This window comes from Stegostoma tigrinum, chromosome 4 (assembly GCF_030684315.1).
Source record: "Stegostoma tigrinum isolate sSteTig4 chromosome 4, sSteTig4.hap1, whole genome shotgun sequence".
NCBI classification, from domain to species: Eukaryota; Metazoa; Chordata; class Chondrichthyes; order Orectolobiformes; family Stegostomatidae; genus Stegostoma; species Stegostoma tigrinum.
Window position 1 is genome coordinate 121847935 of NC_081357.1, and position 17872 is coordinate 121865806.

At 41.2% G+C, this 17872-nt stretch overlaps 1 protein-coding gene and 1 long non-coding RNA gene across 6 annotated transcripts in view; one reads left to right on the forward strand and one right to left on the reverse strand.

Moving 5' to 3' along the window:
• LOC125452657 (structural maintenance of chromosomes protein 6-like) overlaps positions 1–17872 on the reverse strand; it is an 81696-nt gene that overhangs the window by 31309 nt on the left and 32515 nt on the right. For all 4 annotated transcript variants that reach the window (XM_059645627.1, XM_059645625.1, XM_059645626.1 and 1 more), the window contains 6 exons: positions 17689–17777; positions 16755–16919; positions 10749–10927; positions 4709–4910; positions 1884–1998; positions 682–842 (listed from right to left, as the gene is read on the reverse strand). In XM_059645627.1, the coding sequence (XP_059501610.1) occupies positions 682–842; positions 1884–1998; positions 4709–4910; positions 10749–10927; positions 16755–16919; positions 17689–17777 (911 nt within the window). The remainder of the gene's footprint in view (positions 1–681; positions 843–1883; positions 1999–4708; positions 4911–10748; positions 10928–16754; positions 16920–17688; positions 17778–17872) is intronic.
• Positions 1–17872, forward strand: part of LOC132209555 (uncharacterized) — a 56945-nt gene that overhangs the window by 9336 nt on the left and 29737 nt on the right. The window lies entirely within an intron of this gene.

A 17872-nucleotide genomic window follows, 5' to 3' on the forward strand; every position in this document is an offset into this window, starting at 1 on the left:
CATTACCACCCCTAAAGTGGTAAGGTATGGAGGGAGAGGGGATAAAGGACGTGCAGGACCTATTTGCCAAAGTATTTCGTACAGTTCTAATCACACCACCAGAACGATGTGGATGCTTTGGCCAGGCTACAGAAAAAGTCCACCAGGATGTTGACTGGTATGGGTGATTTTAATTAGGATAAAAGGTTAGATTAACTGAGTTTGTTTTCACTTGAATGCAGGAAATTGAGGGGTGACTTGATGGAAGTTTATAAGATTGTGAATGGCATCGGTAAAGTGGAAAGTGTGAGGCTTTTTCCCAGGTGGAGTAACCAATTACTAGTGGACACAGATTCAAAGGGTGAGGGGGTAAGTTGGAAAGAGATGTGAGAGGTATGTTTTTCACATAAAAGGTCAGTGGCTGGAATGCGCTGCCAGAGGTGGTGGTGGAAGCAGACACAATAGAGGCATTCAAGAAGCAACTGGGCGAGTACATGAATAGGAAGGGAATAGAGGGATATGGGTCCTGTAAGAGAAGGCAGTTTTAATATGGAAGGGCAAATGTGATGGCACAGGCTTGGAGGGCCATGGGGCCTGTTCCTCTGCCGTATTGCTCTTTGTTCTCTTAATCATTAAAGACCTATTGCTCAATCCTTCATATTTCTGAGAAGTTGCAACACTACCACACAGAGATTTACAAACCTGATTTCTGATTCCACATCACCACCCAAATATCTTGCCCTGTCTGTTTCTGAAGAGTAGTAGCGGTTGGGAAAGACCTGGTCACCTGCTGCAGTAAAGGCTTCTCTGCAGTTTGCAGGTGGTCTTTGCTGCTGCATAATTTCACGAGCTCTGCTGTTACTCTAGAAATGAAACAGTGTACATTTAGTGTCCTGATAGAATTAATTTAGTCTAAACGGTTTGCTCGAGACAAATTCTAGTACATGCCTACTCACTGTCCTATGAAGAGCGATGAAATAATCTGTTGTGTATATTAGCTTCTGCTACTGTAATAATCATCATACATCTCAACCAGATTTGACTAGTGAGTTAATATTCCATATACTATAATACAGTTCCAAATAGCAGTGAGCCAGATTATTGATAGCAGTGAAACCAACTGTCACTAAGTAATGAAATCATAGTATCTAAAAGTGGCATATACAAGCAGAAATATATTTTTAAAATTCAGAACAAATAAGATTTTATGCAACTTATTTCATGATACATTTCTAATCGATGTATTAATTCCAAACTTCGAACAAATGAAAAGGAAGTCTGGTTCTGGTAGAGGGCAAATTCATCAAAAAAGAAAGTTGGTTACAATTGTCCAAAATCGACTGATGATAGAATAGTTCTAGCAGATAGTAAGCCAGTAAATGTAATAACACTATTCATGAAAGAGGGGACAGAAAACATGAAACTATGGAGCACTAAGCTTGAACTAATTACTATAAGGTTTCTACAACTTATGATGAAGGAGACCTAAACAAAGGACTTAGGGAATGATACAGATAGTCCCTGGGTTGCGAACAGATTCCATTTTTGAGTCTGTTCACAAGTAGATTTGTACACAAGTCAAATCACAACGAGGGCAATAGAAGATAACAATTCCTAAGGATGGAAACATTTGTAAGTCATATTTTTAAAACTAACATTAATACACCTCTGTCTGGGATCATGCTTGTAAGTTGGATATTCGTAAATCAGGGACACTCTTATGATCAGGCATGGCCAATAAGCTTTTATGAAAGGGAAGGATGAAACAGGCTTTTAAACAACATAAGTAGCTGAGATTCAATATGCTCCTTTATGCAAAATCAATCCGATCAATTTCAACCTTTTAAACAACCACAGCCACATGTGAAATTCTACAGAAAGAAAACTGCAAAAGATGAACTTACACTGATTAACAGGATTCTTTCCACACCTCTCATGTCAATTAGACAGTTTGCCACCACTGGATTACTTATTTCCAAGGCATCAAGAACTGTTGGGAAATCTGGATGATGAACAGCTCTTCAGGGAGGAAAATACAAATTCATAATTAACTCAGTACTATCGCCACAATAAATATTCAAAATCAGTGACTGGAAAGAATAAAGAATAACAAATCCTACAGATTAGGTCAGCAATAAAATTCTGCCCTCTATGAAAAACAACAATGTAGTTTTTGACTAATCAAAACAAGTTATTTGCATTCATTCTAAGAATGTTACAAAAAATTCACAATATTAATACATATCCACCTATCTGAATTGTATTAACAAGAGGACTGGGGTACATAGTCCCATTTTCCTGCAAACTCATCTATGTGGCTAACACTTTAATAGACAGATGACGTACCTGTTACGGCATAATCACTTATTTTGAAACTTGTAACAGAGGCTCAAACGTGACTAGCAACAGTTATTGTACAATGCATTAAACCATGAGACATGGTCTTTTTCAAAAGAAAACCCCAGTGACAGAAATAGACATGTGCAAGTATAGCTGTTGATAAGGAAGGCAAATGGAATTTTGTCATTTACTGCTAAGTGAGTAGAATGAAAAAGTAGGGAAGTGTGGCTGCAACTGTACAAGATATTGGAGAGACCATACCTGGAGTATTGCATAGAAATTTGGTCCCCTTACTTAAAGAGGGATGTTGCTGTACGAAAGGCTATTCAAAGGAGATTCACTAGATTTGATTCCAGAGATGACAGGTTTGTTTCACGATGAGAGATTGAGCGGTTTATGGCTATAATCTCTGGAAATTGAGAAGAATGAGAGGAATCTACTACAGGTGTACAAGACGCTAAACGGGTTTGACAAAGTAGACATAGGATATTTCCTTATGTGGAGCAGTGTAGCATTTTTAGGGGCAGCAGTTTTAAAAGGGGTGACATGGTGGCTCGGTGGTTAGCACTGCTGCCTCACAGCGCCAGGGACCCAGGTTCAATTCCAGCCTCGGGTAACTGTCTGTGCGGGATTTTTGCACATTCTCCCTGTGTCTGCGTGGGTTTCCTCCGAGTGCTCCGGTTTCCTCCCACAGTCCAAAGATGTACAGGCTGGGTGGATTGGCCATGTTAAATTGCCTACAGTGTTCAGGGGTGGATAATAGGGAGATGGGCCTGGGTGGGATGCTTTAAGGGGCAGTGTGGACTTGTAAAAAAATAAAAAAAAAGTTCTTTGAGAAGATGACCAAACAGGTAGATGAGAGTAAACCGGTTGATGTGGTGTATATGCATTTCAGCAAGGTGTTTGATAAGGTTCCCCACAATAGGCTATTGTACAAAATGCGGAGGAATGGAATTGTGGGAGATATAGCAGTTTGGATCGGAAATTGGCTTGCTGAAAGAAGACAGAGGGTGGTAGTTGATGGGAAATGTTCATCCTGGAGACCAGTTACTAGTGGTGTACCGTAAGGGTCGGTGTTGGGTCCACTGCTGTTTGTCATTTTTATAAATGACCTGGATGAGGGCGTAGAAGGATGGGTTAGTAAATTTGCAGACAACACTAAGGTCGATGGAGTTGTGGATAGTGACGAAGGATGCTGTAGGTTGCAGAGAGACATAGATAAGCTGCAGAGCTGGGCTGAGAGGTGGCAAATGGAGTTTAATGCGGACAAGTGTGAGGTGATGCACTTTGGTAGGAGTAACCGGAAGGCAAAGTACTGGGCTAATGGTAAGATTCTTAGCAGTGTAGATGAGCAGAGAGATCTCGGTGTCCATGTACACACATCCTTGAAAGTTGCCACCCAGGTTGACAGGGCTGTTAAGAAGGCATACAGTGTTTCAGCTTTTATTAATAGAGGGACTGAGTTCCGGAACCAAGAGGTTATGCTGCAGCTGTACAAAACTCTGGTGTGGCCGCACTTGGAGTATTGTGTACAGTTCTGGTCACCGTATTATAAGAAGGATGTAGAAGCTTTGGAGAGGGTGCAGAGGAGATTTACTAGGATGTTGCCTGGTATGGAGGGAAGGTCTTGCGAGGAAAGGCTGAGGGACTTGAGGCTGCTTTCATTAGAGAGAAGAAGGTTGAGAGGTGACTTAATTGAAACATATAAAATAATCAGAGGGTTAGATAGGGAGAGCTTTTTTCCTAGGATGGTGACGGCGAGCACGAGGGGGCATAGGTTTAAATTGAGGGGTGAAAGATATAGCACAGATGTCAGAGATAGTTACTTTACTCAGAGAGTAGTAAGGGAATGGAACGCTTTGCCTGCAACTGTAGTAGATTCACCAACTTTAGGTACATTTAAGTCGTCATTGGACAAGCATATGGACGTACATGGAATAGTGTAGGTTAGATGGGCTTCAGATCGGTATGACAGGTCGGCACAACATTGAGGGCTGTAGGGCCTGTACTGTGCTGTAATGTTCTATGTTAAAAGCAAGATGAAGAGAAATTACTTCCCTCGAAGTGTTGTCAGCCTGTGAAATTCAATCCCAGAGAGCAGCAGATGCTGGGATGAAGGTGAGGATAAATAGATTTTTAATTAGTTGAGGGATGAAGAGTTATGGAGAATGGGTAGGAAAGTGCTGTTCGGGTAGAGATGAGATCAGCCATGGTTGTGTCAAATGGTGGAGCAAGGGGCTGAATTCCTCCTTCTGTTCCTAGCTCATGTTCTAAGTGCACAAATGTTATGTGGGAAATTTTATATTGTTGACCCAATGCTTCTCTGTAAAACATTTTTCGTGACAACATCTTCATGAAATATTAAACAGTTGAGAATTTCAAAACATACCTGCCCTTTACATTGTACACTTGATTTGCAAACTCACACACATTAATTTGGGGTCGTCTTCCTGAAGTGAAATAGCGTGACATCAAACTCTGCAGCATCTGCTCATCTCTGTAATTATCACAGCAAAATGAAAGCAGTAGTCCTTTCAAACAACTTTCAACCGCCAAAGCCAATTCAGGATATTTCAACTTGAAGCAAGCACCTAAAATAAAAAGGTAAAACTTTTACAGAGCAATTAACTTTGACTATTTCAAAATTACTAAGATTAATATGTTCCCAAGCAAACTCATCACAGTCATAACTGTTTACATCAGAAGAACTGTGTGATACAATGGGTAAAATAAACCTTGGATGTTGTCAAGACTTAGCTCAGCTTGACACATTTGGAGTTTCTTTATGATGAAAGGCATGGCATTTTGCAACACAAAACAGAAAAGTTTCATGTTTGCTCCAGTCCTCAGCTGGGTGTCAGTTGAAACCATACAATTCACCTAACCACCCGAAGTAGTAAGTAAAAGTAAGTCAGGGCTTTTGCATGCATAATTTTGTGGTGATTCTGAAAATATCAAATAGTGTAAGGATTTGGGCAAATACCATTATTCACTGTTAAATGACCTCACATGTACCCCAATTTGACAGAAATAGGCACTTGGGTAAGCCAATAAAATGCTGATAGATTAATTCATGTCTTCAAAAGCAAGTAATAGATGCAAAAAAGATAGAAGAGGTAATCCTGATCTACGATACTGATTAGCTGACCAGTGTTAATAAACATAAATTAGAACTGCCAAGAATGTTGAATTCTATTAAATATGCCACAGTAAACCATTCCCAATTTATAATTAAAAACAAATATTGCTGAAGTGGTTATGCTCAAACATTACTCAGTTGGTTGGACAGCTGGTTTGCAATGTAGAATCATGCCAACAGTGTGAGCTCAACTCCCTCACTAGCTGGAGTTATCATGAAGGATGCTCCTTCTCAACTTCTCCCTTCACCTGAGGCATGGTGACCCTCAAGTGAAACCACTACCAGCTGTCCCTCTAACGAGACAGCAGATCTGATAAGACAATGGCGACTTTTTTTTCCCACTTACTAACTGCATAAGGGTGTCACAGGCTAGGCAAGCATGCATTGCTTATTCATAATTGCCCAGTTAAGAGTCAACCATATTGCTGTGGGTCTGTAGTCACATGTAGCCCAGACCGATAAGGATGGCAGTTTCTCCGATTAAAGGACATTAGTGAACCAGATAAGTTTTTCTGACAATCAGCAATGGATTCACGGTCATCATTAGAGTGTTAATTCCACATTTTTATTGAATTCAAATTTCACTATTTGCCGTAGCAGGATTCGAAACTGGGTCCCCAGAACATTACTTGGGTCTCAGATTTAACCGCCTAGTGATGATATCATCAAGCGTTCACCTCCCTGTTTATTATGCCCAAGCAACAGAAGAAATAAATATTAATGATCAAACCTCAAACAGTAATAAGAAGGATAAGAGGGATTAACTTTGATCAGATACTTTTCTCAATATTTATGACGACCCTCTTAGAAGAAAGAGTCTTCTAAAGAATGAATCAGCATGTAGTCCTGCACAAAATAAATTGAAAGGTCTTGGAAGTATTCACACCACATTACCACTGCAGTAAAAGTCAACAGTAAGTGAAATGCAGAAACAGGTCATTCAAGACCAATTAATCTGTTAGTCTGTATATCATACATGAATAATAGCCCCAATTGCACATCTGCCCTGTCTCCATACGCCAACAAGTCCGTTCCTGAAATCAGTTATCTCACTCAGAGAAGTTGAAAGTCTTTATTTTAATTATTAACTCAAATGAAATTTGGACCTTCTACACAGGTATAATGTTATAACATTGTACTTCAACAAGTTAAATTTAACAAAGTTTATATTCATATTTATATTTATATAGGGGCATCATTCCTTCTACTCCAGAATGCATCTGGGTCACTCAGCATTAGCAAGTGGTGTGAAATATCATGTGACATCCTAACAGATGAGATTATAAAGACGTTCCCAGTTTATACTCATTTTCTTCACTTCATTTCACCACACACTGCTTAAACAAATTAGCTAGCTTAGATGCTTATCACATGGGAGCCAGTCTTTTTAGGTGTTCCATGCAGAAGAAATATTAACCACTTTTCCCTATCCAATTTGTCCTCCATAAACATAGTAAGCCCATGTCCTCACTCCATAAGATTAATCCTGTTCAAGAGGTCAAACCAGCGTAACATTTTTGAGATCAATCCTGTTACAAATCACTCTAGCATTTCTATGTGCATTTCAATAGTTTAGTAGTCAAAAACTTTTCTTGTTTGGTCATTCTGGTATTTAATTCAACATAAGAAAAAAAAATTAATTAAATTAGACGTACTTTAAAGATAACAACTGAGGCCAGAGACACTAACATGTGGTATGCTGATGACACAGCACTACTTAGTCAGAACAGCACTTACAAAATATAGATCAAATAAAATCTGGAAATTTAAAATATGAAGGAGCATGAACATCAGGAAAACAATCTATTTCGAAATAATGCATCGAAAGCAACTGAACAGAATATTGAAGTTGATGGTGTCACAAGTTAGGACAAGTGATAACACAAAATCACAGATGCAATGAAAAATTTTGAAGGATCGTGGAGGGAGATAGCTAGAAATAATATTGTGAACATGAATGTGTTAACAATAAGAAAACACAAGCTTGTAGCAAGAAAAAAAGCTCATAAGATGCTACATTTTATCCACTTTTATGTACACCTCAGAAACCTAGACAGTAAATAAAGATTCATGGAAGAAAAAAAGAGACCTTGCAAACATGGGTCCTATGATTATGTTAATATTTCAAATAAAGACCAAAGACAAACAAAGAGGTGCTTAAAACTGGAAAAGTAAAAAAAAAGTAGGGTCAAGCCTGCCAACCAAACTATGTCAGCACAGTAAACTTTGTTATTCAGCCCCACGGGACCAGGAGTATGTTAATTAATCAAATGTTCCTGATAATTAAGACATCCACATAAACATTGTAAAAACATACTCCAAGTAATAGAAATATAATGCAGGCGACAAAAACATCAATGTTAGGCTTTATTTACAGCACAAATCACTAAAATAACCTCAACTAACCACTCCGACTTCACTGAATTTGAGGAGAAGTTGACTCATCATTGAATTAACTGTTGGCACTGTGCATGGCCATTTGATTGAACAACAAGTATATTTAAAATGACACAAATAAATTAAAAACTATCATCACTGGACAGAATAAAACAGTAAACTTTGCAGTATTTGAGGTTAGTATTTTTTGCTGATTCATTGAGATTGCTGGTTTATAACAGGCCGGCTAAACAAAGTTTGCTGTATCTTGTGATAATGGGAACTGCAGATGCTGGAGAATCCAAGATAATAAAATGTGAGGCTGGATGAACACAGCAGGCCCAGCAGCATCTCAGGAGCACAAAAGCTGACGTTTTGGGCCTAGACCCTTCATCAGAGAGGGGGATGGGGTGAGGGTTCTGGAATAAATAGGGAGGGAGGGGGAGGCGGACCGAAGATGGAGAGAAAAGAAGATAGGTGGAGAGGAGAGTATAGGTGGGGAGGTAGGGAGAGGATAGGTCAGTCCAGGGAAGACGGACGGGTCAAGGAGGTGGGATGAGGTTAGTAGGTAGATGGGGGTGCGGCTTGGGGTGGGAGCAAGGGATGGGTGAGAGGAAGAACAGGTTAGGGAGGCAGAGACAGGTTGGACTGGTTTTGGGATGCAGTGGGTGGGGGGGGAAGAGCTGGGCTGGTTGTGTGGTGCAGTGGGGGGAGGGGATGAACTGGGCTGGTTTAGGGATGCAGTAGGGGAAGGGGAGATTTTGAAACTGGTGCAGTCCACATTGATACCATTGGGCTGCAGGGTTCCCAGGCGGAATATGAGTTGCTGTTCCTGCAACCTTCGGGTGGCATCATTGTGGCACTTATCTTGGCCATTAGACCAAAGCTGAAAAGCTCTGTTAGAAGGCAAGGAGGAGGGATGGGGAAAAGAGGGATCAACTTGGTGTGGTTTGATGGAAGACATCACAGTGCGGTTGTGGACAAGCTAATGTGGACAAATGAAGTTGCCACAAGACAGACAAGAGTAGCCCACCATATCAACAGATCTGGCAGGGTTAGATATAAACAGCCGTTTATATTGATGTCATTAATTGACTTTAACTCAGTCTGTTGGTTTTGACCATTCCCTCCATTAGCGGGCTAAATCTAAGCTCACTACCCGAAATTACCTTCATGAAACACGACATTCCCTGTTCTTCCATTCCTTCCAATTTTTAATTACCTACATTTGCAAAACCACAGAACATAAGTAAAAATGGCTATTTATTCTCTAACTGGATTCCTTCTTACCAGTTTGATCAAAAGTAACCACCAATATGCCCAATCTGGCAGTTTAACAGGTTCAAAATACTTTAAACTTTAATATGTAAATGCTAAATCATTTTTTCCCAATCAATATGGAAGTCAAAATGTCTATGAAAATGATCAATTTTGAAGTGTAAATATTCTGCAAATCTAAAATAATTCACAATAACATGTCTTAATTAAAGCAGTAATCATGTTACTACAATTCCTCTTGCTAACAAATCACGTTTCTAAGGCACATATCACAAGTTAGTTAGCTATATAAAACAAGTAGTGCAAGCAAAATAAATTGAAAACTGTGTATTTATCTAAAGTGTTGACTTGGCTTAAAGAATAATGAGAACAAGTCACACAGATTTATGGCTTTCATCAACATCAGCATTGGCTGATTTAGTTTCAAATTAATACATTTCTTAAAATACTAAATCAATCACAGGGCTCAAAAGGGCATTTATGCCATGAGACCAAATGTACATAAGCGTTAAAATATTTATTACACAACAAATGAAATTAATCTATAATTATAGCATGTGAAAAATGTTTTGTAACAAACAGATCAAACTAAATTTGAAGATGCTTTGAAGGAAACAGAACACCACCCACCCAATATTTGCCAACATTAACAAGCTGGCAACTTACAGTATCTATTTTTAGTCATCATTCATCCGAAGGTAGGTTGGGGTTGTATGGTGCAGTGCTATCACCCCCATCTCTGGGCGAGACAGTGCAGGTTCAAGTCTCACTTGCCACAGAGGTGAGTCAGAAATAGGTTAATTAAAAATAAATTTCATTTGAAGGGAACAGAGATATTATATTCGAAGCAAAATATCTACTGATATGTCATCCATGTTATATAAAGCTATCTAACTAGATTGAAATTGTCTTTTTCTTCATCTTAAAGCAAAACTATGGTAAAAATCATATTAGTGAACTATTTCACTTGAATCCATGTGTGAAGTTATAGTTCTGGCAGATGTGTTGGGCAGTGTAATCTCTTTTTAGTTTCTATTGATGACAAGACATTAAACTTGAATATGTCTCAACATAACTTTCTGATTTATACGTCAGAACATTCCATCACAATTTATTAAAAAAAAACAGCGTCTCTTGCATTTCCTGGAAATTATCCCCCACACCCCCGACTCACAATAACAATCGAATCCTCCTCGTCCTCACGCCATCCCACCAATCTCCGAGTCCAACACCTCATCCTCCAACACTTCTGCCATCGGCAATCTGACCCCACTACCAAAGACAATTTTCCCTCCCCACCCTTTTCTGTTTTCCAGAGGGACCACACTCTCCATGGCTCCCTTGTCTGCTCCATACTCCCCTGGCACTTTTCCCTTCAACCGAAGCAAGTGCTACACCTGCCCCTACACCTATCCCCTCACCCCCATTCAGCAGTTCCTACTGTCTCTATTTAAAAACTACTAGCTTTGTGGTAACTATGATCAGCTAACTAATGTTGCAAAAGACATTACTAAGATTTAATAATCTTAAAACTAGAGAACACAAGACAATAAAGCTTGAAAAATTATGCTTTACATAATGCAAAAAAAAAGGCACTTGACTTAAAACAAATATGCCATAAAATACTGAAATTTACCTAAAGGGCCAATTGGTTTGTGCCTGAAGCGGCCCTGTTTATGTGCTTCCGCTATTGCATCAAGCAATGCAGGCATGTTCTCTCCAAACCTTTTCAGTTGGTTTGTTCTACTGGCTTTTAGTTCTTTGAGCCGCTCCTTCCTGGATTCAGCAGATTGTTTCACATCTTTTTCTTCTTCTCTGGGGATGCAGAGCATAGAAAGGGCTACAATTGTAACATGCCCATATATAAACTGAATGCAAGATGAATTGTATCAAAGCAAAACTATTGTGTTGAAAAAGATTCAAAATATAAATTAATTTAGAAAATTAGATGATTCATTGTTGAATATGCACATCTGTTAATAATATTTCAGAAAGCGTTTGACAAAGTCCCAAGTAAGATATTAATGTGCAAGATTACAGTGCATGGGATTGGGGGAAGTATATTGAGATGGAGAGAAAACTGGTTGGCACAACAAACACTAGGAATTAATGATAATGGGAACTGCAGATGCTGGAGAATCCAAGATAATGAAATGTGAGGCTGGATGAACACAGCAGGCCCAGCAGCATCTCAGGAGCACAAAAGCTGACGTTTTGGGCCTAGACCCTTCATCAGAGAGGGGGATGGGGTGAGGGAACTGGAATAAATAGGAAGAGAGAGGGAGGCGGACCGAAGATGGAGAGAAAAGAAGATAGGTGGAGAGGAGAGTATAGGTGGGGAGGTAGGGAGGGGATAGGTCAGTCCAGGGAAGACGGACAGATCAAGGAGGTGGGATGAGGTTAGTAGGTAGGAGATGGAGGTGCGGCTTGGGGTGGGAGGAAGGGATGGGTGAGAGGAAGAACAGGTTAGGGAGGCAGAGACAGGTTGGGCTGGTTTTGGGATGCAGTGGGTGGAGGGGAAGAGCTGGGCTGGTTGTGTGGTGCAGTGGGGAGAGGGGACGAACTGGGCTGGTTTTGGGATGCGGTGGGGGAAGGGGAGATTTTGAAGCTGGTGAAGTCCACATTGATAACACTGGGCTGCAGGGTTCCCAAGCAGAATATGAGTTGCTGTTCCTGCAACCTTCGGGTGGCATCATTGTGGCACTGCAGGAGGCCCATGATGGACATGTCATCTAAAGAATGTGAGGGGGAGTGGAAATGGTTTGCGACTGGGAGGTGCAGTTGTATATTGCGAACCGAGCGGAGGTGTTCTGCAAAGCGGTCCCCAAGCCTCCGCTTGGTTTCCCCAATGTAGAGGAAGCCACACCGGGTACAGTGGATGCAGTATACCACATTGGCAGATGTGCAGGTGAACCTCTGCTTAATGTGGAAAGTCATCTTGGGGCCTGGGATAGGGGTGAGGGAGGAGGTGTGGGGGCAAGTGTAGCATTTCCTGCGGTTGCAGGGGAAGGTGCCAGGTGTGGTGGGGTTGGAGGCCAGTGTGGAGCGAACAAGGGAGTCACGGAGAGAGTGGTCTCTCCGGAAAGCAGACAGGGGTGGTGATGGAAAAATGTCTTGGGTGGTGGGGTCGGATTGTAGATGGCGGAAGTGTCGGAGGATGATGCGTTGTATCCAGAGGTTGGTGGGTTGGTGTGTGAGAATGAGGGGGATCCTCTTTGGGCGGTTGTGGCGGAGGCGGGGTGTGAGGGATGTGTTGCGGGAAATGCGGGAGACGCGGTCAAGGACGATCTTGACCACTGTGGGGGGAATGTTGCGGTCCTTGAAGAACTTGGACATCTGGGATGTGCGGGAGTGGAATGCCTCATCGTGGGAGCAGATGCGGCGGAGGCGGAGGAATTGGGAATAGGGGATGGAATGTTTGCAGGAGGAAGGGTGGGAGGAGGTGTATTGTAGGTAGCTGTGGGAGTCGGTGGGCTTGAATTGGACATCAGTTACAAGCTGGTTGCCTGAGATGGAGACTGAGAGATTCAGGAAGGTGAGGGATGTGCTGGATATGCCCCAGGTGAACTGAAGGTTGGTGTGGAAGGTGTTGGTGATGTGGATGAACTGTTCGAGCTCCTCTGGGGAGCAAGAGGCGGCGCCGATACAGTCATCAATGTAACGGAGGAAGAGGTGGGGTTTGGGGCCTGTGTAGGTGCGGAAGAGGGACTGTTCCACGTAACCTACAAAGAGGCAGGCATAGCTGGGGCCCATGCAGGTGCCCATGGCCACCCCCTTAGACTGTAGGAAGTGGGAGGAATCGAAAGAGAAGCTGTTGAGGGTGAGGACGAGTTCGGCTAGGCGGATGAGGGTGTCGGTGGAGGGGGATTGGTCATGCCTGCTGGACAGGAGGAAGCGGAGGGCCATGAGGCCATCTGCATGCGGAATACAGGTGTATAGGGACTGGACGTCCATGGTGAAAATGAGGTGTTGGAGGCCAGGGAATTGGAAGTCCTGGAGGAGGTGGAGGGCGTGGGTGGTGTCACGGACCTAGGTAGGGAGTTCCTGGACCGAAGGGGAGAAAATGGAGTCCAGATAGGTGGAGATGAGTTCGGTGGGGCAGGAGCAGGCTGAGACGATGGGTCGACCAGGGCAGGCAGGTTTGTGGATTTTGGGAAGGAGATGGAAACGGGCCATGCGGGGTCGGGGAACAATGAGGTTGGAGGCTGTGGGTGGGAGGTCCCCTGAGGTGATGAGGTCATGAATGGTGTTTGAGATGATGGTTTGGTGCTCGGGTGTGGGGTCATGATCGAGGGGGCAGTAGGAGGTTGTGTCGGAGAGTTGGCGTTTGGCCTCGACGATTGGCCTCACCTCCTTCTCCTACCTACTAACCTCATCCCACCTCCTTGACCTGTCCGTCTTCCCTGGACTGACCTATCCCCTCCTTACCTCCCCACCTATCTTCTTTTCTCTCCATCTTCGGTCCGCTTCCCCCTCTCTCCCTATTTATTCCAGTTCCCTCACCACATACCCCTCTCTGATGAAGGGTCTAGGCCCGAAACGTCAGCTTTTGTGCTCCTGAGATGCTGCTGGGCCTGCTGTGTTCATCCAGCCTCACATTTCATTAACTAAGAATTAATGGGTCCTTTTCAAATTGATAAGCAGTAACTAGTGCGGTGCCACAGGGATAAGTGCTGGGACCCTAGCTATTCACGATATATATTAATGATTTGGATGAGGGAACAAAATATAATATTTCCAAGTTTGCAAATGATTCCAAGTTAGGTGGGAGGGCAAACTGTGAGGAGGATGCAGGGATCCATCAGCATGTTTTTGACAGGTTAGATAAGTGGGCAAATCAATGGCAGGTGCAGTATAATTTGCATAAATGTGAGATTATTCACTTGGGAAGCAAGAACAAGAAGGCAGATTACTACTTAAATGGCTGTAAACTGAGAGAGGAGAGTGTGCAGTGGGACCTGGGTGTCCTTGTGCAGCAGTTGCTGAAGGTAAGCATGCAGATGCAGCAGGCGGTAAAGAAGGCAAATGGTATGCTGGCCTTCATTGTGGCGGGTTTCAAGTCCAGAGGCAATGACGTGCTGTTGCAGTTATACAGTTCCTTGGTGACACCACACCTAGAATATTGAGCGCAGGTCTCCTTTTCTGAGGAAGGGCGCTCTTGCTTTCGAGGGAGTGCAGCAAAGGTTTACCAGTCCGAGTCCAGGGATGACAGTTCTGACATAAAAGGAGAGATTGACTAGGTTGGGATTGGTTTTGCTAGAGTTCAGATGAATGAGGGGTCATCTCAGAAATTTATAAAATTCTAACATGACTGGACATGGTAGATGCAGGGAGGATGTTTTCAATGATGGGTGTGTCTAGAACCAGGGGTCACAGTATGGGGATTCGGGGTAGAAAATTTAGGACATTTCTTCACCCAAAGTGTGGTGAGCCTGTGGAATTCATTACCACAGGAAGTAGTTGATGCCAAAACACTGAATCTGTTGAAGAGGGGACTAGATATAGCACTTGGGGCAAATGGAATCAAAGGATATGGGGAGAAAACAGGATTAGGCTATCGAGTTGGATGATCAGCCATGATTGTGAATTATGTCAGAGCAGGCTCAAAGTGCTGAACGGCCTCCTCCTGCTTCTATCTGTGCTTTTATGCACAATATTGGATTTGAACAAACTGTACATATTCTGTCAGGTTTAGAGTTGCAATTGCTTATATTCATAGTTTAGCATTTTTCTGGCAAGGCATTACAGTGCCATTCTCACAGGATTTGGGAAATTGTACATTGCAAAAATATATTTGTTAAAAAGTCCTGTATTTCTTTCATCAAGGGCCAGAGAACTTGAATCTATAATTAAAAAGAGGATAGCTGAACATCTTAAACTTTTAGCTGGTCAGACAGGCAATCTGGACATGCATAATGTAGGTCATCTGTCACAAAACTGATTTAATTTTATTTTGAAGAGTTGACTGAAGTAGCAGCCTAGGCACGGTCTAAGATGATATGTTTATATCACCATCAACAGAGAGACTAGAACTTATGATAATACCTCTCAAGGGAAATTATTTCCAGATCAGCATGTTCAAAGATGTTATTACACACCTCCGGAGCAGGTAGGACTTGAACCCAGGTTTGCTAGTCCAGAAGTAGGGAAGTCTATGCACATTACTGGCCTGGTTACGAAATCCATTGAGTGACCGGTAAGGATCTCGTCTTGACTTTTAAGGATCTATGTTAGCACTGGTTCACCATATTTATCAACAACTTGGATGATGGGAGAGATATGAAAACTTGCCAGTGACACAAAGATAGGTGACAGTATTAGTAATGTCGGTCAAAGTGAAATATTTTAAAGAGATGCTGGTAAGTTAAGTTAAATCGACATAACTGTGGCAACGGGCTTCAATGTGATCACGTGTCTATTTTGGACCCAATTTACACGAATACCTGGAAAAAGTAGCGGTCCAAAACAGAGCAGGATGTTCGGATACCCAGATCGTTAAAATATCATAAATCGAGAGTCAAGAAAGATTAATGAAAGATGGTCTTTACATCTACAGAATAAAGAGATCAAATAGCTGTAATCACACCTGAAACTCTAAACAGTTAACAGTTTCACTCCTTTGGACTGACATTGGAGCAAGGACAGCATAGGTTTTTCAAAACTATTTCCAAATGTTCGGATTAAATCACAAAGCGAGATTATTAATTATACACTGTATTGTCTCTAATTTAGAAGGGTTAAGGAGTGATTCGATCAAGGCTTTCAAGGAGAAAAGACAGGGTAGATGAAGAGAAATTGCTTCTGTTACCTGGGAAATTTAGCAATGGGGGAATAATCAGTAAATCAGGGTTTGATCTTTCAGGGAATTAAGAAATACTTCAACATAAAGTGAGACTGTTTTGAGTAAAAAGGATACCAAAAAAAATCATTAGTTTAAATCCAGAGCTGAAAAAGTTTCAAAGGTATTAATGCTAAGAGGGCAAATATTGCTAAATGAGATTAGCTCAAAGATCAGCCAAGATCTCACACTTCTTTTTGGTTTAGATCTTCTTCCTAAATGGCAAGAATGTAGAAAGAATATTGGCCCAACAGACTAGGAGGTTCATGTACCTTGAGCATTAGAAAATAATGAACAGGGAAAATCATGAACATAAACAAAGCACAACTCAAAACAACATACTTGTCTCAACGTAACATTCATACATTGAGAAAACTTTCCTATTTAGGAAACAGATTTCTTCAGATTCTTAACACAAACCTCATTGACTATTCAGAAGAGCTTGAGATGGATAGCAATACAGTAACCGTTTGATATTTCAACCTTAATAATAATATGCTCAAGTCTTGAAGCAGATTTCTGTTTGCAAAAGATGCAAGGTAACTAAAAGTGAGAACTTTTAAAAAATGAAACATATTTGTGCAAAGCCTGTATTTAAACAATTCATATGAATTTCAGCTCTACAATAAACAAGTGACTTTTGTCCTTACTGATCACCACGTCACAATATTAAGATTAGTTTTCTCCCTCTAAAAATGATTGAACACATCTTCTTAATGCCCATGTTATTATAAGTAATGATAACAACAGTGTAACATGAACAGCTACAATCTTATTCCAGTGATTTTCCTCTAAGGTACCAACCCAAGCTTCTCCTGTTCATCCCTAGACTTGCTAATTGCATGTTGAAACTGTGCCAGTTGTTGGGAGGTTGTGGCCTCTTGGTCCTCCAGTGCTTTCAGTTGTTTTTGCAGACAACTAATTCTTTCCTGTCGTTCTCGAAGTTCAGCCTCTGAACTTTGGTTTATACTGTTTGAAATAAAATGTATGGTAAAAATTACTACACTCATGATATTCTTGATTGGGAGAGAAACAATTGCAGCAAAAAGTAGTTTAATCTCCGGTATGAGTTATTTGCTAAAATTTGAAAGCTACAAGATGGTGCATACGTTAATATAAAGTTAAACTTAAAGCTAAAACTGCTTACATTTATATAATACCACTAATCTGGTAAGCCATCCCAAGAGTTATCAGATACAATTTGCCACTGAGGAGATATTAGCTTTGTCAAAAAGAAGTTGTTTTGAATGGAGTGTCTTCACAGATTGCGCAGAGGCAGAGGAGATTAGGGAAGAAGCAGTGAGACAAGGGAACAAGAGGAAAATAAAAGGGGAGAATTTCAAAACAAAAAAAAACTATCAATTGAGATCAAGGGACATCAATGGACATGTGGTCGATGAGTGAGCAATACCTGTATAAGTTAGGCTAAGGGCAGCAATTTGGATAACCTGATATATACTGATAATATAAGGTGATGGGCTGGTCAGGAGAACATGGAGTAGGTCAAACTGAAGGTAACTAAGATGTACGTGAGGATTTCCACAATGAGTGTGTTGATGTAGGAGTTCACATTGATAAAACAGCAAAATTAATTCAAGAACCAGCTTAAATCAAATCAAACTTTAAGCAAATTTTAAAAAATAAACATCTGATTTGCTGTAGCTTTTAAAAAAACGTATATGCTGCAAAATGAAACTTGCTGATTATTTATGCAGTACCATACAAAAGATATTCTGACCTATTTCGCAGTTGTTCAATTCGTTTCTGTAACTGATCGTGGTCTTTCTCAAGTTGTTTCAACTGTGTCCTGTAGCGGTGAAAGGTTGCCTTCGAGCAAGTTCAGAAAATTTTGCTTATAGGTGTTGAAATACAATTATGCAAACAATAAAACTGAAATGCTAAAATTGAGAAATCAAATAAGT